The sequence below is a fragment of the Apium graveolens genome, chromosome 11 (genome assembly GCF_009905375.1).
Source record: "Apium graveolens cultivar Ventura chromosome 11, ASM990537v1, whole genome shotgun sequence".
NCBI classification, from domain to species: Eukaryota; Viridiplantae; Streptophyta; class Magnoliopsida; order Apiales; family Apiaceae; genus Apium; species Apium graveolens.
The window spans coordinates 62,039,411-62,061,903 of NC_133657.1; the positions used below are offsets into that span (position 1 = coordinate 62,039,411).

Genomic DNA, 22,493 nt, shown 5'->3' on the forward strand with positions numbered 1-22,493 from the left:
TTGAGTAGAGCATCAATTGAAGAAATCTGGGATTGGTACAAGAAACTCTCTCATTTAAATTTAAAAATATTAATGAACTAGTCAAGAAAGATCTTGTGAGAGGACTGCCAAAATCAGTATTTGCTCCTGATGGCCTTTGTGATTCATGTCAGAAGGCAAAACAAAGAAAATCTTCATTCAAGAGCAAGATTGAATCATCAATTCTTGAACCTTATCACCTACTACATGTTGATCTATTTGGTCCAGTGAATGTCATGTCTATTGCAAAGAAGAAATATGCTATGGTCATAGTGGATGAGTTCACCAGATACATATGGGTGTATTTCTTGCACACAAAAAGTGAAACTGCATCTATCTTGATTGATCATGTCAAGCAACTGGATAAATTGGTCAAAGATTCTGTGAAGATCATAAGAAGTGATAATGGCACTGAGTTCAAGAATTTGATCATGGAAGAGTTCTGCAAAGACCATGTAATCAAGCAGGAATTTTCTGCTCCTGGAACTCCTCAGCAAAATGGAATTGTTGAAAGAAAGAATAGAACTCTTATTGAAGCTGCACGAACTATGCTTGATGAAGCAAAGTTGCCAACCTACTTTTGGGCTGAAGCTGTGCAGACTGCTTGTTTTACTCAGAATGCAACACTTATCAACAAGCATGGAAAAACACCATATGAGATGGTGAAGAAAAAGAAGCCAAATCTGAAGTATTTTCATGTATTTAGAAGTAAGTGTTTTGTTCTTAAGACTCATCCCGAACAGCTATCCAAATTTGATCTAAAAGCTGATGAAGGAATTTTTGTTGGATATCCACTTTCTACAAAAGCCTTCAGAGTCTATAATTTAAGAACAAGGGTTGTCATGGAATCTATCGATGTCTCTTTTGATGATAAGAAGATTACTGGACTTGAAGATTTCAATGATCATGATCAGCTGAGATTCGAAAATGAAGTTTTAAATTCTGATTCTGTAAATCCTGACAATCTAAATCCTGATACTGCAAACTCTAATGGATTAAACTCTGATATTATTGAAAATATGGTGACTACGCCTAAGGAAAATGCACCTGTGCAGGGGGAGCATACTGAAGATCCAACCACATCTCAAGAAGCATCAGAACCTACAACAGGCTCTTCAAGTTCTGATGGGCCAAGTTCTGATAATTCTGGAAACTCATGTTCTGATATTTCTGGAAACTCAAATAATGAAGGATCCAACTCAGAGAGCATAATTTCAGGGGGACCTCAGAAAATGTTGATGGAGACAGCATGGATCATGGGGGAGCATCCAGTTCTAGAGAAAACCTTCCATCTGCAAGGAAGTGGACTAAAGCACTTTATGGCCTTAAGCAAGCTCCAAGAGCATGGTATGAGATATTAGTTCAGTTTCTACTGGAAAGTGGATTTAACAGAGGGACTTTTGACAAAACATTGTTCTACCTCAACCATGGAAAGGGCTTACTTTTGGTGCAAATATATGTTGATGATATCATTTTTGGTTCTACAAATGACAGACTTTGTAAGAAGTTTGCCAAGCTGATGCAGTCAAGATATCAAATGAGTATGATGGGAGAACTTAACTATTTTTTAGGCCTTCAAATCAAGCAGAATGAAGAAGGAATTTTATTTGTCAATCTAAGTACACCAGAAATTTGTTGAAGAAATTTGGAATGCAGGATTGTTCAAGTGCATCCACTCCTATGGCCACTACAACTAAGTTGGATAAGGATACTGGTAAATCAGTAGATATTACTGATTACAGAGGTATGATTGGCTCTCTACTCTATCTAACTGCAAGTAGACCTAATATCATGTATGCTACCTGTCTTTGTGCAAGATTTCAAGCAGATCCAAGAGAACCTCACTTAACAGCTGTGAAAAGAATTTTCAAGTACCTTAAGGGTACAACTGATCTGGGATTGTGGTATCCTAGAGAATCAGACTTTAAGCTAATAGGTTACTCAGATGCAGATTTTGCAAGATGCAAAATTGACAGGAAAAGCACAAATGGAAACTGCCAATTTCTTGGAGGCATATTGGTTTCTTGGTTTAGCAAGAAACAGAAGTAAATTTCCACATCAACTGCAGAAGCAAAATATATTGTTGCAGGAAGCTGTTGTGCACAGATTCTTTGGATGAAGAATCAGTTACTGGATTATAGGTTAGAATTTTCAAAAATCTCTATTTACTGTGATAATCAAAGTGCTATTGCTATGACAGGTAATCCAGTTCAACATTCAATGAAAAAGCACATCATCATAAGGTACCACTTCATAAGGGAACATGTGGATGACGGTACAGTGGAATTGCATTTTGTTCCCACAGATCAATAACTAACAGATATCTTCACAAAACCACTGTGTGAAGCTACTTTTACAAGATTGGTAAATGAACTTGGAATGGTTTCAGGTTCTTTCTCTAAATCTGCTTAGTTTATGTTCTGATACATCAGACTTTATGATCAGTGTTTACAGATATTACATCTTTGTGTATTTTGTGCTTAATTAGAAATCTTCTAGGTGCTGATTGTTGTCTGATGTGAATTTCTAAACTCTGATAGTGATATGAATATTTCTGTGACTATTCAATCCAATGAGGATAAATGTGCTAGATGCTGACGTAGTAATCTTTAATATACTAAAGATCCCATATTTGAAGTAATTGTTTATATGGAAATCTTTTTAACACAAGCAAATTCTGATATTGAGCTTAGTTAAGTTTACTTTGTGTATCTTATTACTAAGTCAAAAACTAGAATAGTGCTTCTTATCTGTTAAGTTCTGATGTTAGTAAATCTGGTGGATGTACTAAGTGCTGATAAGCCTCACTTATCAAAAGAAAAAGAAAAGAAAAAGAAATAAAAATCAGGTACTCCTTTGAGATCTAGAGTAAAAACTGTGAAAGGGAAGACCCAAGTGCATTGCTGGTATTAAGTAATATGCATCTGGAAAGGAAAAATAAATATTTTTCTTGGTGACTTTTCACACTCTATGATTACTGGAGAAATAATCTGATAACAGCATAAATTCTGATAAGCAGTCGTGACTCACTTACACTGAGAAGCCACTGTAAAATGGAATTTCAAAAGATGCATAAAATGAGCACAAAACAGTTGAGGTGGACTCATGCATGAACTCATTCTAAAGTAGACTTCAGAATAATGACAGATTTTGAGCAAAATTCTTAGTTATGCCTTATTTCTAAGATGTACTGAAGTGAATCAGACTTTACTCTTTGTCTGATATTTAGCTTAATGCACACACTTACACTTCATATGAATGATGAAAATTACTGTGGTGATCAATGTTGTTTTAGATGAACAGTCTATGTGTCAGATTGCATAAATTCTGAGGAAAAGTTCTGATGGAAGTTCTGATGATTAAGTTCTGATGAAACCATATCAGTATTTGTGTGAAGAATTACAGAAATACACATTCACTTTTTGAGTTAAGGAGCCATATTCTGATGACTTTTAAATCTTGATAATAATCAAGTTCTGATGCTGACGTGGCAGTATTTATTTACTTGGTTTATTTTTGGTCATTATCTGAACGATAATATTTTTACAGAGTATTGGTTAATGTGAGATAAAACAGTCATAATCATTATGGGTTAGTGGTTAATGTGTATGTCCTGAAAAACTGCATGTGCACGGTAATTATTGCTTATTTTACGTGCTCATTAACTCTCATTCTAACCGTTTACTGACTGTTCAAATGGTGCCAGGTGTAAAGTGTTTCCCATGCTTCAAAAATATGACTGTTGAGTGGAGAGAGTATATATATGAGAGATAAAATATTTTCTAATCTTTTACTTACTTTTCTATTCTAAATCTCTTTTTCTTTCTCTCTTTTATTTTCTGAAGTTGTTTTTCTCTCAGGACTTTTTACAGACACTTTGCAAACATACTCTTCCTCACTTAATTTCTTACAGAGATGGCACCAAAAGACGTAATTTTTGATGGAGCTAAGTTTGTTCCTAATAACTTCTCCGCTATTCTTAGCAAGTCAGAAGCCCAATCAGAACTTCACTTCATTCAGGACTTTTTTGCTAGTTCTGATATTGGGTACACTCTGACCGAACCTGATGCAGTCTCTGGTACTAAAGTGCTGGAGTTTTGGAGAAGCGGAGTATATGATAATGGTGGTGCTCAAGGGTCCCCAAGTATTATTTTTTCATCATGGGAGGATGAGCATGTCGTGACATTGGCTATGGTTAGACAAGCACTGCAGCTGCCTTAGAACTGTGTTTATTCTACTGTTGAAGAGTCGGTTCTTCAAAACATGATGGCCAGTCTGGGGTATGAGAGGACATTGGCTAAGCTGGGTCAGTTGAAGAGATCCTACATAAGGAGGGAATGGAGTTTCTTCTTTGACTGCATAACCAAGGCTTTTGCAAACAAATGTTCTAATTTCGATGCAATCCCCATATTCAGCCAACAAATCGGGTATGCTCTCATTAATCAAACTGATTTTGATTATGCACGTGCTGTCTTAGGTTTTATTAGGGATAGAATGACAGAAGATAGAAATATTGTTTACTTTGCTAGATTCTGTCAGCTTATCTATAGTTTTTGTTGTGATAATAAGCCCCAATCAGCTAGTGAATTAATTTCATCATTCAGACTAGCTAAAAGAGCTTTTAATGACTTATTATCTACTGATAATAAGAAGGTTGTGTTAAGACCCCTCCTAGTTCTTTTATCTGTTAAACAAGCCTTAATAACCTACGATCCATTTAAATACACTGAACTATATCCTGATGTTCAACCATCAGAACCTCATCCATCAGCACCTACCACCTCTACACAAACATCTCAAACTTCTCAACCTCAACCTTCAGATCCTACATTGCAGCCTTCATCTTCCAAACCCAAGAGGACTAAGAAAGTACCTCAGACTCAACAGAAGAGAAGGGGATTTATTATGCGAGATGAATCAGATGCTGAGGAATATGTTCCAATATCAGAACCTGTTGTTTTAGAAGCTGAGAAGATTTCTTCTCAGAAAGATACTGTAACTGGGAGTTCTAGGCCCCTCAAAAGGCTTAGAAAGTTAAATTCTGATGATAAAGCTCCTACAGTGTCTCCACCTTTGAAGAAATTAAAGAAACAAAGAGCTCACATGGACATAGTTGAGTCAGATTCAGATGGAGTGGAAGCAGCTAAGGAAGGGGATCAGGAATCTCTGATCTCAACAGAACCTATTGTTATTGAATCACTTCCTTCTGCACAACATGAAAATGCTCAAGCTAAAATACCTACACCTCCTATGTCACCTATAGTTGATCCAGTACATACTGAAGAACCAGGTACAAGTGCTGAAATTGATATTCATAACTTGTTTGTGCCTGAGGTTTTGTACTTGGAAGCTCCACCAATTCAACTCAATCCACCAACAACATCAATTTTGGATATTGATCAGAACCTGGCTGCAGATCAAAATTTAGAGGATAATGTTGAAGCCTCTATAGCCTCACATACTGCTATTTTATCAGAGGATGCTGATACTGCAGGATGTACAAGTTCTGATGCTGCTAATGAAGAAATTACTGGTGAAGCTGCTGTCAATTTAGATGCTGATGCAGCTGGTCCATCAGGACATACACCTCAACAAACTGTTCATAAAGCTGATTTAGTCAAGAAGTGCTGATACTGCAGGATCTACAAGTTCTGATGCTGCTAATGAAGAAATTACTGGTGAAGCTGCTGTCAATTTAGATGCTGATGCAGCTGGTCCATCAGGACATACACCTCAACAAACTGTTCATAAAGCTGATTTAGTCAAGAAGTTTATTGTAGGGGAAGCACCAGTACCTTGGAGTGAAACTCCTAGAGGAAATGAGTGGACTAAAGAATGTAACTCAGTTAGTTTTGTTCCTTCTGAAAAGATTATTGCTGAGCATCTTGCAAAAGTTGATGAAATGCTGATAAATGATGATTTCAAGGCACATCTGCGAGTTACTGTATTGAGTACAAGGCACCTTCAAGGTCAATACTCAATAACTCATGACAAGGTGAACAAAATTCAGGAAGCTCTAATCCAGCAAGATATGAATGTGAAACTTGAAAAGACCAGATTTTTCAAGCCAGCCTTTGACAGAATTGCCTACATTGAGAAAACTCAGGAGAAGCAACAAACTCAAATTGAAGAAATTCTGAAGAATCAAGCTTCTCACCAAAGTCAACTCAATGAGATCCAATCCTCAGTGAAATTGCTTGTCTCTCTTCTTTTACCTGCTGATGCCAAAAAGGGGGAGAAAGTGATTAAGTCCAAATGCAAATCTATTCAGACACTGAAAGGAAAAGATGATGGAAATGATGACCAGGGAAACTCTAATAAGGGTAGAGGTCAAGGTCAAGGCAAAGGATTTTCATCAAGTAAAGCTAGAATTACAAGTCAAGGAACAAGTTCTGATACTGGGAGAAGAATAAGTTCTGATACTGGTAAAAGGATAAGTTCTGGTGAATATTTGGAACTTGATGAAGAAATTTCAAAGCAGTTATTTCTTAAAGAAAATCCAGAATGGACTTTGAGAGTCTAAAGGAAGAAGAAGCTAGACTCAAAGCAGAAGGTGCCAAGACAAAATCTATAGCTTCTGTTGTAGACAAGAAATTTCCAAAGCCTAAGGGTATTGTGATAAAGAAAAGAACAAGTTCTGAGGCAATCAAAGCCAAATCACAAATGGGAATTGATCCAAGGTCCAAGGGCAAAGAAAAAGTTGATGAACCTGTAAAGGTTTATATGTCAGTCATGGATGAAGAAATAACTGATGATGAAGAAGATACTAGTCTTACTCTGATTTTAAAGAAGATTTCTCAAACAACATCTGACATGGCTCATGTTGTTCAGAGTCAAGATGTAGTAAGTTCTGATATGACAGTGAAGCAAGCAACCTCTGACATAGCTCAAGTTGGCTTGATATCAGAAGATAAGGAAAAGGAAACCTCTGACATTACTCATGTTAAACCTTCAAAAATACTCCTACCAGGATTCACCAAAGCTAAACAGGCTCAACCTTTGAAGACTGCAACTAGTGGTTTTGAAGCAAGAGTTGTTACAGGAAAGGAAGCAAGAGATAAATCTGGATTGGGTAGTTCTGATGAAAGAAGAGTACATAACACTACTAATGATCCAACTTCCTTAAGTGAACCAGGTGTTGGAGCAACTCCTGAAAGATTGAATCGACTTGAATCTGTACAAATGGTTTACCATACCTTCTTGAAAGAACATATATTGTTATATTTTATGACAGATGGAAGTGTATACCAGATTAAGCAGAATGCTATACCACTGAAGTATTTTGAGGAACTGGAACATGTTCTATTCCTACTTCAAGTGAAAGACAGATTAATAGATAGTGTTGCAGGATATTTAAAGTCTCAAATTCAAAGACAGAAGAAGCTTTGTTCTGTAAAGTCTGACAGCACATACTGTCCCAAGTACAGAGATCACAAAGGTGATATTATCGATATGAAGCCTAACTTTGCTAGGATTATAACTACTTTTCTGGGTTATAAGGCTGTGAAATTCAATCTAGAGTCTGACAAGGCATGTCTGATTAGACTAGATCAGGAGATAAGAAAAGCTAAGATAAGTGATCTCAGAGCAGCTATTTTTCAAACTGGAGAAGATACAGCTGAATTGATAAATGCTAAAAGGAGAATGGTTAATGAACTTGAATATGCTGAGAGATGTTTGTTGAAGAACTATCTCAGGACAACTCCTGATATCAAAGAGATCAGAAATTGAAATTGAAGCCAAGTCAAAGATCTACAACTGCTTAAATTCTGAAGTATATACAGACTGAAGCTGTTATCAGAAGTTAAAGATGGTAAAGCTGAAAGGACTGTAAGTTGTAGTTATCTAGTCAAATTCTCATGCATTTGTACTTAATGTTTTTGACATCATCAAATATCTGTTGAACTTGTATATTATGCTAATTTACAAGTTGGGGGAGATTGTTAGATATATTTGATAATGTCTTGTGTAATATGATTTGTATTTAGTTTTCAGATCTTACCTAACAGGACAAATCAGTACTTAACTGGAAATCAGCACTTATACTGAAGACAGAACTTAAGATATCAGAACTTAAGTTATCAGAACTTAAGTGGTCAGAAGATATTTATCAGGAGATAATATCAGGACTTAAGATGACTTTCAGATAAGGCAGGCGGCTGATTGAAAGGAAAGAAGATCGAGACTAAGACAGAAATAAATATGCATGAATAAGGAATTCTATGAAGAATAGAATACTTGGAAGAAAAGATAACTGGTTGATATATTTTAGGAAGCAGAATTATATTTCATATCAATTAGAAGATTATCTTGTAACTATGTAGTATATAAACACAGGCACAGAGTTTACACTATAAGTGTTACGATTATCGAAATTATTATTCTTAGTAACTCTAGCAGCTCTCGTGATAATTTGTTCATCCCTGAGAGAGGACAGTTCCATATTGTAACATAGTTTATTGTGTTGAATAAAATCTGTTTTCTGTTACTTGAGTTCTTATATTCGATTTGATTGTGCTATACACTGTATTCAACCCCCTTCTACAGTGTGTGACCAAACAACTCATCATCACTATCGCTCACATTCAATTCATACTCATCATTATCCTCAGGATCCTGAGAAATATTTGACAATACCCTTTAATTCCCTTATATCTTGTTCCTCATCCATTTCTTGTTGTGTAGATTGTCCAAAAGAATTGTCCATATTAATTTCTTCTTGACTAGGGATAACCTCAAATGGCTGAAGTGGCTGAGTGACAAATAACTCTACATATCTATTTGTCCTAGGTCTTTCCTTGTTAGATAATAATGTACATATTAGCATAAGATCAGCATCTTTCTCTAACTCAAATAAACCACGTCCCATTGTTGTTCCAGGTATTTTATAGTACAATACATCATACCCACCCTTTGATCCACTTTCAACTAACATATTTTTAATCTCTAGTAGGTTAATAGCATCACTATCACATAAATCCACAAATACAACAGAATCACCATTATATCTCTTAGGGTTATCTATCAGTTCACCATCAAAATACAGTTTAATTGAGAAAAGCTCGTCATCTGGCATAAATAACACCCAAAACCCAATCAATAAGTAAACTAAGCCATTTTATGTAAACACAGTCAAATAATTACTTCAAACAAATCCTTGTAACACTATGATATCAGATTAGTTATAAGTAAGTGCAAAGATATACTTAACATGCGAAATATCATATTACATACACATTCATTGATCAAGCAAACAACACCCCCAATTTTATGATCACTATTAACGGAATATACATGCAAGTAAGGAGTATAGAATTACCGGTATATTCGGGACGGGACATTGATAGAGTTTAAAGGCATTTTCATCTTCCTTGGGCCTTGGTCTCCACATCATTTTTACTCCGATTCAAGTTTCAGTCTGCCTTTAATTTAGGGGTTTTTCTACGCGGTTGGGGAATTGAGAAATTTCTTTTGAGGGAAATTATATGACCTATGTGATAATAATAGAGGTGTTATGTGAGTACAAATTAAACTTTTACCAATTTAGCCATTTGTTTAATTAAAAGATTAGGGATATGTAACGTCCATTAGATACAACTGACGGAATGCAATCCGTGTTAAAAATATCAAAGAAGAGTCATGCGGCTGCCTATTATTAAACATTGGCCATTTTCGTGTAAAAATATTATAAATGAGGTCATATTCGTGCAATTAAGTCTTTTTTTAATATTATATTTGTTTTCCAACCTGATTGTATTGACAACTGGGGGTTTGTCCCGACTATGTTACAATTGATTTATTGAAAACTATTTATTTATTTGGCAAAAAATATAATAATAATTTGTTAATTCATTTATGTAACGTTTTGCTTTTTCTACTTTCATGTATTTACCGGTTATGAAAATGTTAAAAGTAACTGTGTACCATAGTCGATAGGCATATACTTTTGAGTAGTGTTAGAGGTACAAAAATAACTACCAAAATAACTCCCAAATTACACATGACAAGTTTTAATTAGTAGGACTCATATTAATACACTTGAGGTCCATTACATTGATGAGCCAATCAACCAATCATAAATCAACACCTCATTTTTTGGGAACTATTTTTAGGACATTGAAATTTACTCTATACTTTTTACCTCACCATATTCGTAAACTGAGTTGCAAGTGTTGTAAAAAATGGGAATATAACTTAATTGGTGAAAACACCGTCCAGTAATTAACCGGGTAATCGAGGATTAATTGAAATAATTAATCAGGTAATTAATCAAATTTAATTTAATATTATTTTTATTTACATATAATAATATATGTAATTATTTTACTATTTTGACTCTACATATATAATTATTATATATATGTATATAAATATAAAATATTTACTATTATTAAAGTAAATATAATTCGTAATATCTAACTCATCAAATGAGGTCAATTTGAGATAAAAAAAAATAAGAAAGTTTATTATATAACCATTTAAAATAGTAATTATGTATACGAAAATAATATTTTTCTTAATTTTTTTACAAATTAATATATATATATATATATATTAATTTTTTTATCAATAAGACCGATTTTTTACCGTCAAATTTTTGACCGATTTACATAAAAAAATAATTTTTAACCCAATTTTCGTTTAATCAATTCAATTGCCTACCGAACAGCAATTAATCATCGATTAATCCGATTAATCATCGACTTTTAGAACACTTGTTTTTTTTTTGCTAAGTTCTAACACTTGTTTTCAAGTACAAAGAATTAGACATGCTGCATGCAGGCTCCTGTACTGGTTTCTCTTCACTTTACAAAGTTGGATACAGGATCAAGTGTTTTGTTGAGGAGTTGCTTCTTCAATGCAACAAACATCTCGAGTCCCGACAGATCCTTCTATTACTATATAACTTTTGTTTGCAGGCAATCCTTGTAAGTGCAAACTACAGCCTTACTTGGTTGCACACCACATGAGAGATGTAATATCACTAATATAATATAACATCAAGCAATGCTACTAAAAAATTAAGCAATGCTGCTCAAGCATGAAACATCCAGCTACTCACCAGGGTAAAACAAAAATCGGACTATCGAATAGCTACCAAAACAATCCAGAATCCAACAGTTTGATATACTAATTATCAAATGAATGACATGGTTTCATAATATTCATGAACACAGTATATGATTCTGTGACATCCATGAACATGGTACATCAGTTTTTCTCTTCTAGTATATCTTTAACAATGAATACTTCAACAAAGGCATTCAAAAGTTACACACAAGTACTACGTAAAAAGCTCCCGTCATCTATATGCCTGAGGTAAACGATAGCCGGTCATCACTAATTTGTCAGCAAACATTTTTCCAGTCTTAGGCATGACATGCCAATGCAGTGTCAAGTTAAAATTTCTACCACGAAGGTTGCTTCCCTACAAAGTACAACAGACAATAAGCAGGAATCTAGGAGAGTTATGGGTGGGGGCATATGTAGAGATATATTGCAATAGACTTGCTTGATCAATGAACCGGTACTTGTTTGTTGTATGAATCCAGAATTCGGCATGCTCCTTTGAAGGAATTATACCATCCCACAGAGATACCTGTCACATTATTTATAAGATACCAACTACAATAACTTATGATGTGTCCAGATTAATAAATATACAGAAAAACATGGAACATTTCATAAAAGCTTGTGTAAAAATTCTCAGCTATTAAGTTACTAAAACAGCAGATATGAATACAGTCTAAACCTTCATAATCAGCAGAGAGCTATGCATATTGCATGCAAAGGGATTGTTAAAATGGAAAACAAATCAATTATAGTGTTCATTGTAAAGCAACTTATGACAGATGATTTTCACACCTAATATGTTGGCCTGTCTGAAAAGTAGCTAAAACCCGTTTTCATAGTTACCCTAATGGAAACGGTGTCTAAAGACACCATCGGAATCTCTAGGTGGTAGGTTTCAGTCCTCACAACATACCGGTGTATAATTTCAGTAAAAAAAACAGTGTCTACTGTCTACTATAGGCCACATGTGACTTTCTAAGGTCCAAGTGTTTCAAATCCATCCAGATTGTTTGACTAAAGTTGCTGTTCTGAAGTGAAATTATTCACTGGCATGTCATGAGGAAACAAATTCCATCAACTAGAGATTCTGTAAGGCAATACTACATCTAAAATAAAATTAATGAAGCATATTGGGGAATGAACGCAAAATTAAAGTAAAATATTGAACATGCATCAACTAATTAATTGCAGTTGCAGAATGTAGAAGAAACATGGTGCAAAGAAATTTAACCTGATTCAGGGAATTTTTCGGGGTTTCATACTCTGCTGCTAAGAATACAAAAACCTGCAGACCATATTTAAGACAACAGATGTTAGCCATATATCGTGTTTACTAACCAAAGAGTAGGCCCCAGAGAGTAATCTTAGCTAGTATAGCAACTGCTACAATTTTCACTTGGTTTTACGTAGTTAAATGTCATATATTCCCTCCGTCCCCTTTGTCCACTTTGAAAATATTTTTTGTACCTTAATACATGTCCATTTCTTCTTCTAAACCAATTTTAGTGCTAGTCTTCCAAAATAATCCCTATATTTAATATTTCCAAGGTTTGACTCTTTTAAAACTTAGTTGGATTCTCAACTTTCAAGATAATAATTAATGTGTACTCTGTACTTTTTCAAAATGGACATGTAAAAGGGGATGGAGGGAGTAGTATTGTTTTGTTGAACAATTCTAAAGAATAATATGGGCTTTTTGGGTTTAATTATTAGGAAAATAAAAACCTTTGAACCTTGACAGGACATGAAACTGCAACAGCAGATATAAAGGGACAGAAAGTTGTAATACAAGATTAACAAAGCATCCATAAAGATAGATATTTAAGAATTGTCAAACCTGTTTTGTATTCCATGTAAATAGTGATTGTAAGTTCGCTGATATATTAAATGTCATGCTGACCTGCATCAAAGAAAACAAGAGTCGAATTCAGAATATGATACTTCGCTACAATACACCCCTTCCAATCAACTCCATACCAAAAGACAACGACAGTGATATTTATATATTCTCGATCCTAATGCCCCGTTGGGTTGGAAAGAATAAGATGAGAAAGTGATATTAAGAACATTTGTTGAAAAAATAAATGGTCAAAGAAAATGATGTAAAGAAGAAGTGAAAAAATAAACATCCACAGAATGCAAATATTTTTTTGTGAATAAATGATTAAAATGAAGAATGTGGGATCGAGCTAGAGTACAAGTTTGTATGAATTGAATGGAGGGATATATGCAAATTATAAATATCTACCCACATAGATTTCACTCCTCCCAAAGAAACATATGATAAGAGTCTACCTACAATTTATGAGCCAAGGCCACACATACATTCTTGATCGGTCACCAATGAATATTAGAAAATCTATGTTAAGGAATCAATATCATTAATTTGAAAAACTTATCAACAATGTCTTAGTATCTCCTTCCCTAAACCAGAAGCAGCACTCGCCCCTTCATCACCCCTCACAAAAAAATAAAATTAAAAAATCCATATCAATTGCTTCAAAAACCAGTAAAATATATTAACAATTGTGTTCAACCCAAGCCCTAGCAACCCCGAAAGTCGAAACAATATGCCCAACCCCAAAATAATCACAACCCTCTAAATTTACAGAAATTAAACATAATAAAAAAAAATAAACAAACCCCATATCCAACTGATTAAAAAATGACATAAAAATCGAATATTGAATATACACAACATAAAAAAAATCTTGAATAAATTGAGTTAAAGCGAAAGTAACCTCATCATCCCCATCTGGCTTTTTCTGAAACCGATTGATATTCAAAACCTACAAAAAAGAAACCCAAGAAATTCATCACGCATCATAATTGAAAAAAATTAAAGATTTAGGGGTTAAAAATGGTGGATCTAAGAAAGGAGGACCTGAACAGTAGAAGTGGGAGTAGGGGTGTTGAGATTATCAGAGAAAGAAGCAATAGCACATATGAATGCTAGAATGGTAACTGCAAATGTTAGTAGAGCATTTGCTCTATACCCAAAAGAATGCATCCTCTCTCCTCTCTCCTCTCTCCTCTCTCGATTCTCTCTCAGCGAGACTGTGACTATTATGACCCGACTCTTGACTCAAGAAGGGGCCTATATTCAAGTTTATAAATGTTGTATACGGTTTGTTATCTATATCTATATCTATATCTATATCTATATTTATATTTATATCTATATAATCTTAAAAGTTATTATTGCCCATATAACCCATATAAGATTTACCCATAAATTTATCAATGACCCATTTTATTTTTTTACACATAAAATTTTATATTATACACATATTCATGGATCTTTCACATTAATATATCTATCTATACATTCTCTGATTGTAGCAACTGAATTATACGTTCAATTTTTTTTGAATTCGAATCATCATAATCTTTGTTACAAACAAACTCAAACAAACAATATCTCACATATCTATCATTAATTTCTTTTTCTCCTTTCTCCTTCTTCACCCTTTTTGTCTCTCAATTTCGTCATCGTCTTCTTTAATATAATAATATATATATATACATGAGTAAAGTTCTATGGAGTCCACCTTTTAATTGGAGTCTTCGGAGTCCATATATGTTCTGCGAGTAAAATATAGCTTAAAATATTGCAAAACATATTATTTTTCGACAAATATCACTATTCTATTAAAAATCTTGTAGATTGCATACATTTTACAAGTAGAACATTGCAAAAATATATTATTCTACAAAACATGTTTAGTTTGCAGAACATAAATGTTCATGTTGCAGAACATATTGCAGAACATACATATTGTACTGTAAATATATGAGATTTGCATGATTTTGTTGAAGTTATGCTATTTGTGTAACATGTTTTGCAAAATAACACGTTTTACAAGATATTTTATTTGCAGAACGTAGATGGACTCCGAGGACTCCGACAAAAAGGTGGACTTCATAGAACTCAACCCATATATACATATATGTACGTAATTTATGTATGATTTGTTTAATTTATTTGATTTGTGCAGGATGAATATAAAATTGATTCTACACCTATTGTTTCGAAGATGTAATTAGGTTTGTGTTTGTATTTGTGATTATCATTATATTTATTTCAAAACTGAATCTCATAATGTTTTATATTCTATTTTTTACATGTTTGAGTGATTTTTTATAAGCGTCTTCTTATTAATTTATTATCCATAATCCATATATACAGTATACTACAATTTCAGATGATTATCAAGACTCAAATTACCCATCGACATTTTAGGCGATTGAAAGTTCTGATATTCCCCACTTTACCGGTATAGTTCCTTTTGTGTATTACGAATATGTAGACCTCTCATGGAAAAGGGGTAACACCGTATTTGATTGATTGATTTAAAAGTATGGCTAAGTTTTAACAATAATTTCTTGGATATGTTTTTGTATCGCATTTTACACTACAATTGTTTGATGTTAGTTCCAAACAACTTTGTTTTGATTTATTTGTTATTTTTTTGCAGAATGTTATACTTTTGTTGTTTAATTCGGTTTTTCTAATTTTTTGTAATTGTGGAACTTGAAGTATTTCTTTCTGATTTTGTTATTCTCCGTATTGGTTTGGATTTGTGCAGACGCTGGGGATGAATCTCACCATGTTTTCAAAATATTTAAGCCATGTATGTATAACTATTTAATTTCATCGTGTGTTTGTCGAGTTTGAATCTTTTTATTTATTTTCAATATCAATAAATAGTTGTAGGTTACTATTTCATAGTCGTGCACTTAAATTATGTAATTTGACCATTGGTGAGCTATTCTGTTGACACTCACGTATACCGTAGTTCTAGGCCTTCTGAATTGCAGATTGGGGAAGGTAAAAATCTGATTCTCGCCGATGAATCTGAATTATGTAATTTGACCATTGGTGAGCTATTCTGTTGACACTCACGTATACCGTAGTTCTAGGCCTTCTGAATTGCAGATTGGGGAAGGTAAAAATCTGATTCTCGCCGATGAAGCAGCAGCTACTGGTGAAGATGTGACTTCATTTGCTGCAATATCGCCCATTTATGTATGTAAGTGTTAATTTATGACTTTTTTATTTTAATCTTCGATGTTTACGGATGATATTTGACCTGATTTCAAAGGTTGTATATATATGTATAGTGCTGATAATGTTTTTTTCTCTTTGAATGCCTAGGTTATTATCCAAATCTGACTTTATTGATCATCTTCATCACCCAACACAAATGTGGTTGATTCTGGTTAGTTTTTTTACCATAACAAATTTATTCGAAACTTATTTTAGGCCTTCCATGACACATGATTAATTCTATTTTATACGAAGGTTTACTAATAGTAAATATAAATTTAGAATTCGGTTATATAACTGTTATATTAATAGCATCACAAACATCTCATACTAATGATTTTGTACTCAATAATTATTATTGTATTTTGGCATATAAGAAGTGCACTAGTTATATACCCTCAATGTAAATTTAACTACCCGCAATCCAATTCTGAGAAAACAAGTGTTAGGCGTCGAGGCTGTGGATCAAGTATTTGTTAGGAGTTGTCCCACATCGTTTGTGGGAGGAGTTGTCCCGCATCGATTGTGGGAGGGGCAGTTTGCTAGAATATAAGCAGCCAGACAACTCCAATTAGTATGAGGCCATTTGGGAGGTGCCCAAAACCAAAACCGTGAGGGCTCGGCCCAAAGCAGACAATATCATACTAATGTGGAGTTAAGGCGTGCTCAGCAAGCCCAACAAGTGGTATCAGAGCTTCAGGTTGAGACGGTCCATAACAATCTCACGTGGGCTCCAGATGGACCTAGGAAGAGGCAGATGGGCTTGCCCCAGAATGGGCTCAAATAAAAGGCAGGTGGATCTTCCAATTTGGGCCTAGTGGGAGCAGATAGCCAGATGGACTTCCAGTATGGGTCAAGGGGGAGCCAGATCACACAATCAGGAGGCAGAATCGACATATGTCGGGCCCGATGTGTGAAGGGGGAGATTGTTAGGAGTTGTCCCACATCGTTTGTGGGAGGAGTTGTCCCACATCGATTGTGGGAGGGGCAGTTTGCTAGAATATAAGCAGCCAGACAACTCCAATTAGTATGAGGCCTTTTGGGAGGTGCCCAAAACCAAAACCGTGAGGGCTCGGCCCAAAGCGGACAATATCATACTAATGTAGAGTTAAGGCGTGCTCAGCAAGCCCAACAGTATTAACATAATTCTGCTGAGAAATAAAGAAAATGTTTCTCCAATCATCGGTAGTCAATCTTTTTACCCTGCTTTACTACACCTCCATTATGTTATTTGTAATTAATAAAATTGAAGTTCTTATTTTCTTTAGAAGTTCAGGGAATATTAAAACTCTACTTGCACAAAAATTCATTGCATATTTACAATCCAAAGCATTCTAAATGATCAAAGGACGATGTTAATGATACAGTTCCTGAAATCAACAATTCTCACCAAAATAAAAGTTCAAACATAAGTGAAAACATTTATCCACAGCAACTAAAAGATTATAAATGATCAAAGGATGATGTTATCTTTTATTTTTTAGTTTTTGTTGTAATTGAGTTCTTGATGTTTGTTAATTTTGTTTGATTGGTGAATTTGTAATTGGATTGTTGCGGTACTGCAATTTGTGATTGTGGATGTTGGTTTCATGCTTTTTGATGTGGGTCTTTGTTTGTGATTGTGAAATGTGTAGTGTTGAGTAGTTTTTGAGTTTTTTCGATGAAAGGCTGGATTTGTAGAGCTGAGTATTAGATTAAGGATTGAGAAAATAGATGATTGTAGATGATGTTTTTATGTTAATCTATCAACTTTTGACTTTCGAGATAATGTGGTAATGCAGAAGGACTGATGCAACGCTTCAATGTAATTCTGATTATGTTGATAGTTTTACTCCTGTTTTTATTTATACTTCAATATTTTGATAGCAGAATTTATGTAACTATATCTCAATTTTAGGAAGCGTCCATGAGGGTAACACATAAGGCTGAATAAAAATGTAAGTGCCTTTTTAAATAATTTATTTTGAGATGACTTATCTGCAAGTAATATTTACTTTTAATTTGATATAATGTTTAGAATCTCATACATGTTCGGTGAATGGTTTTTTATTGAGTATATTAAGTATGAGAAAAAGAAAAATTCCTTTTGGGGCAGGCATTTAGATTGCATTAATAATTCACACCCGTAATTTTTCTTAACGATTTCGTCCTTTTAGTATGATCCAGGTATTTATTTTTTACCACAAATTGATGTATTAAAACTCATTTGTTTCATTCATGCAACCAAACTAGCTCAGGTTGCCTTCGGAAGAGACGGTGAATCTTTTATGACATCATACAGTGCTTTAAAAAATGGTCAAGCGACTCGAGCTAATGGAGACAATTCAACTTTTTTATTGGCTCTCATTCAGCCGCGTTAAAATGATTGGTGAATTTGAATAAGAAAGTGTTTCCTCATGTGAAGGTGTCGCTTCAGGTGGGAGAGAGATGACAGAATACAAGGAACCATGGGTAGGTACAACAATAGCAGTGTGCTAGATACATAATTTCTTTTGGAGTTAATAATGTTCCTTGCTCATTGGCTTTCTCTCCATACCTGTATAGGATTACTATACCAATTACCCTGTGACTCTTCCTTTGAGAAGACCATACTCTAGAGATCCAGGTATACTTTAAGGTTCTTCACAACATGGCAATATAAAGATTCAAGCTACTCTTGCAATCATATCTTTCATTTAATATTTTCTACTACAAACTTTGTTAACTTGGCCCAATTTTTTAATACATGAATTTATTATAAGGATTAAATCTATCTACTTTTGACTTTTGAGATAATGTAGTTATGTTATATGATATGGTTAATGATCTCAAAGCAGGGTATTAAGACAAGTTGCTCTTTATTGTATTTGACAATGGTAAATTTTCTAAAATGTCTGAATAATTGTTTCATTACACTTGAGCACTGTTTTTCTTTCTTGCAATTTTTTAGAGAGTGTTTTATATTTTGTGTTAAGCTACATTGTCAAGTAGCCTTTTCCTGGGTATATTCAGGTCATCATAAAATAATTTATCATATTACATTATGAGACTTTTGATATAATGTTCTGTTTGCCTAAAAATCTAGAAACATGGTTCCACAAGTGACTTCAAGCAGGGAGTCTTTACTATGTTACTGTCATCAATACAGGAAATCGACATCTTTAGAAATCGGTGATAGAATTTGTCTAAGATTATCTGATCTTTTAATATCACGCTTTGGATCTTCTAAAAAAATAATAAGTTATTGGGTACCAAGCCAACTTATATTTATTGGGTTATGATGTAAATTTGTTTAATGCGGTAATCCAAATAATGAGCTATATGGCCGAACAAGTTTTTGGGTAAGGATCATTTGCAGTACTATTTCAGGTTTGTTTCTTCTTTTCAATGTTGCACTAAGTATTATTGTGTTTTCCTTTTAATGAGAGATGCTCCTTGATTGTTTATTTAAGTTAATTATTATTACTATAAACTAAATTTAGTTTATGCAGGAAAAATTTCTAGAGACCGGTGAGGCTTTCAGAGGTAATAGATTTCCTCACCTCATGTAAATTGTTTAGATTTTCTAGAGTTTTTACCCATGCCAGGATTATCCAATTCAACCGAGTTTGACCCATATGTGTAAGTAGCACTATGTTCTTCTCAAGTTTTCGAACTGGAATTCGTTAACTTCCGAAAATAACTCTCTTATCTCCCATAAACATGGAAACTACTACATCCCTGCCTTATCTTTATGATCATTGTCCATTTTTTCATTGACTATAATATTATGCGATTTTCCACTTAGCGGCAAAGTAAAAGCATTGTAATTTTTTGTTTGTATTGATTTGATAAAGTGATACTCAATGGACAAATCAGGGATGGCTTCATCTCATGTACGATACACATTGTATTTACAGTGTCTCCGAATTCTGGCTCAACCTTTGTCTCTCCTTTGTTGTAAAATCCGAGACGAATAGCGCTAGGTCCATTGTCTCCTTCTTCCCAAAAATGGCCAGCCTACATGATTACATATAAAGATTGTATTGTTAAATATTTGTATCTTCATATTGATTTTATTATCTTACTACAGATTTAAAGTGACAAGGTTAGTCACAATTATGACTTCAAAAAATGTCGGACATGCCTCTGAATAGAAAGGAATTTACGATCCTTACAATTAAATAACCAAGAATTGCTCATCATTTTCTAAGGGTAATAATAATCTCAATATTTTGAAGAAGACATTTTCTGCTGGAGGTATTTAATTTTTCTTTTCTATGTTAGTACAGAGCAATATGAATTGTTATCGAGTGCATTGAAGTGTTTATACTAAAGGCTAAATTTATTCTGAAACATTAAAGAAGTACCCTCAGCAGTTTGGAAAAGTGAAGACAGGGAAGAAATGTACATCAGCACAACCTACTAACAAATACCAACAATGTAGGTTTCGCGCCTCCAGCCAAGGCACGCCGTTTGACAAGTGCATACATGTGATGGTATGATCTTTCCATGCAGTGCTTATATTGGTGATGCTTCCTTCTCATACGTAGTATCCTGTAACAGGTCACAAGGCCATTGTACAATTACGCCAGTATGAGTTCACCAGCCAATCATTATGCTTATTTATCTGAAGCATAAGCTACTCATTTAACAGCCTCATATCTAAGAGTTTCAGTGGGTAATCCCTTCGTGTGAACAAAATTTAGAGAAGTCACTTATATCTTCGATAGAAAAATCTTTAAATGTTGCAAATTATACTAAATAAGATAATATAGATGCATATTGTCAAGATCTTAAATGTTAGTAGCTAAAAATTGGCGTGGATACAAACTGTAATTTTCTTCTTTCCTTTCAACGGTAAGGTGTGGTTAGTGTAACCACATAGTGATTTATTTTATTTTCTAAATATTATTATCATTTAATAAAACTCTGGAATGTGTTTCTAAAAAAATTGGTCACTAGGTAATGGCGATACACACTATCAATCAATTTTCAAAATTCAAAATTGCAACTAATTCTCACATATCTCTCAAGAATGGCGATACACACTATCAATTAATTTCTTCTTCTTCTTTTTTCTCCTTCTCCTTTCATCTTTATTTTATCTCAATTTTCGCCGTCTACTTTAATATATATATATATATATTTACATATGTATACGTGATTTGTTTAATTTGTTTAATTTTAAATGTTTGTGTATGATGAAGGGATAATCGATCGTACACCCATTACTTCAAAATTTATAGTTCAGGTTTGTGATATGATATTTTCTCTACCTTTTTTTTTTGATTTACTATAGTATTTTGATTTTTAAATGATGTTGTTTTGTGAATATAAGTTGATTTTTAACTGATGTTTTTTTCATCTTGTATGAATAAAAGTTTGTATGTGTGTATATATATATATTTGTATGTGCGTATAAATTTGTGTTTGGATCTTGAATTTAAAATTTACGTGGTTATGTGAGACTATTCTTTTAAGTCAGCGAGGAGAATTTTGATAATTCTCAGGAGTAGGATAGATGAAAGGCGATGGAAGTAGTTGATTAAGGTATTACATTATTTTTCATTTTTTGTTTGTGTCAGTGTACCCATTGGAGTGTTTGACACAAAAATTGTGAACATAAAATATTTTTAGAACATTAGGTGTCATGTCCTATACATACATACAAATCAAAGTTTTCTTAAAGAAATTTATGATTTTTCTTAAATATATTGGTGATGCAGAATGTGAAGAAAATGATGGAGATTAAAGCCAACTGTGCACCTCCGCAGTATATGACAGAGTTGGACTACTAGATAAATTGATAAACCAAGCAGTCATCTGGCATCCTTGGTGTTATTTGGCGCACAAGTGTTTCTAATCTGGGTTCCATAGATGCTAATCTTGGTTTACAATCTGTGGTTTCTGCAGGAATGCATGATCAATTTTACAATCTCCAAAGGCTTGAATCTGAATATTATAAAGTCATACTGCTATTATTCAAATTTATTCCTCTAATTATGCAAATTATTCCTATAATCACATCTTTCCACCATCTAATGCATTTTTTTTTGTTTAGCAATATTAGTAGTTCCTAACTATACTTTCTGAAATTTGGTGTGGTGTATTTTATTAATAGGTGGTTAGTTAATATTATGGAAGCCCTGGTGTGTGATATAAGCATTTAGTATTTAGTAATTATAGTCGGTAAAAGTTCTAAATTATCATACTTATCATGCATACTTAATTTTTCTAAAGTATATACAAGTATAACTCTTTTTTGCATTTTGTTGGTCTGAATATAATGTGGTGGATTGAGAATAATCAGATAATATCGTTTACAATTATGTAAACTTTTCATTTTCATACTGATTACATTTCAAGGTTACCTATTAATTCTCATATTAAT

The 22,493-nt window shown here is 33.6% G+C and overlaps 1 protein-coding gene across 1 annotated transcript; it reads right to left on the minus strand.

Moving 5' to 3' along the window:
* Positions 1-11,122: 11,122 nt before the first annotated feature.
* Positions 11,123-14,194, minus strand: LOC141698192 (signal peptidase complex subunit 3B). The gene is made up of 6 exons (XM_074502840.1): positions 13,976-14,194; positions 13,833-13,880; positions 12,929-12,991; positions 12,323-12,376; positions 11,531-11,617; positions 11,123-11,446 (listed from the first exon to the last, which is right to left on the minus strand). The coding sequence occupies exons 1-6, from the start codon at positions 14,099-14,101 to the stop codon at positions 11,321-11,323; spliced, it is 504 nt and encodes a 167-aa protein (XP_074358941.1). The 5' UTR covers positions 14,102-14,194; the 3' UTR covers positions 11,123-11,320.
* Between the last annotated feature and the right edge of the window lie 8,299 nt (positions 14,195-22,493).

Bases quoted from the DNA above. Each gene is read 5' to 3' on its own strand.
- LOC141698192 (XM_074502840.1), bottom strand. From the start codon at position 14,101: ATGCATTCTTTTGGGTATAGAGCAAATGCTCTACTAACATTTGCAGTT. The intron at 13,881-13,975 runs GTCCTCCTTTCT...TCTTTTTTGTAG, and splicing joins CTCCCACTTCTACTGTTCAG to GTTTTGAATATCAATCGGTT. The intron at 11,618-12,322 runs GTTAAATTTCTT...ATAATGTGACAG, and splicing joins CGAAAAATTCCCTGAATCAG to GTATCTCTGTGGGATGGTAT.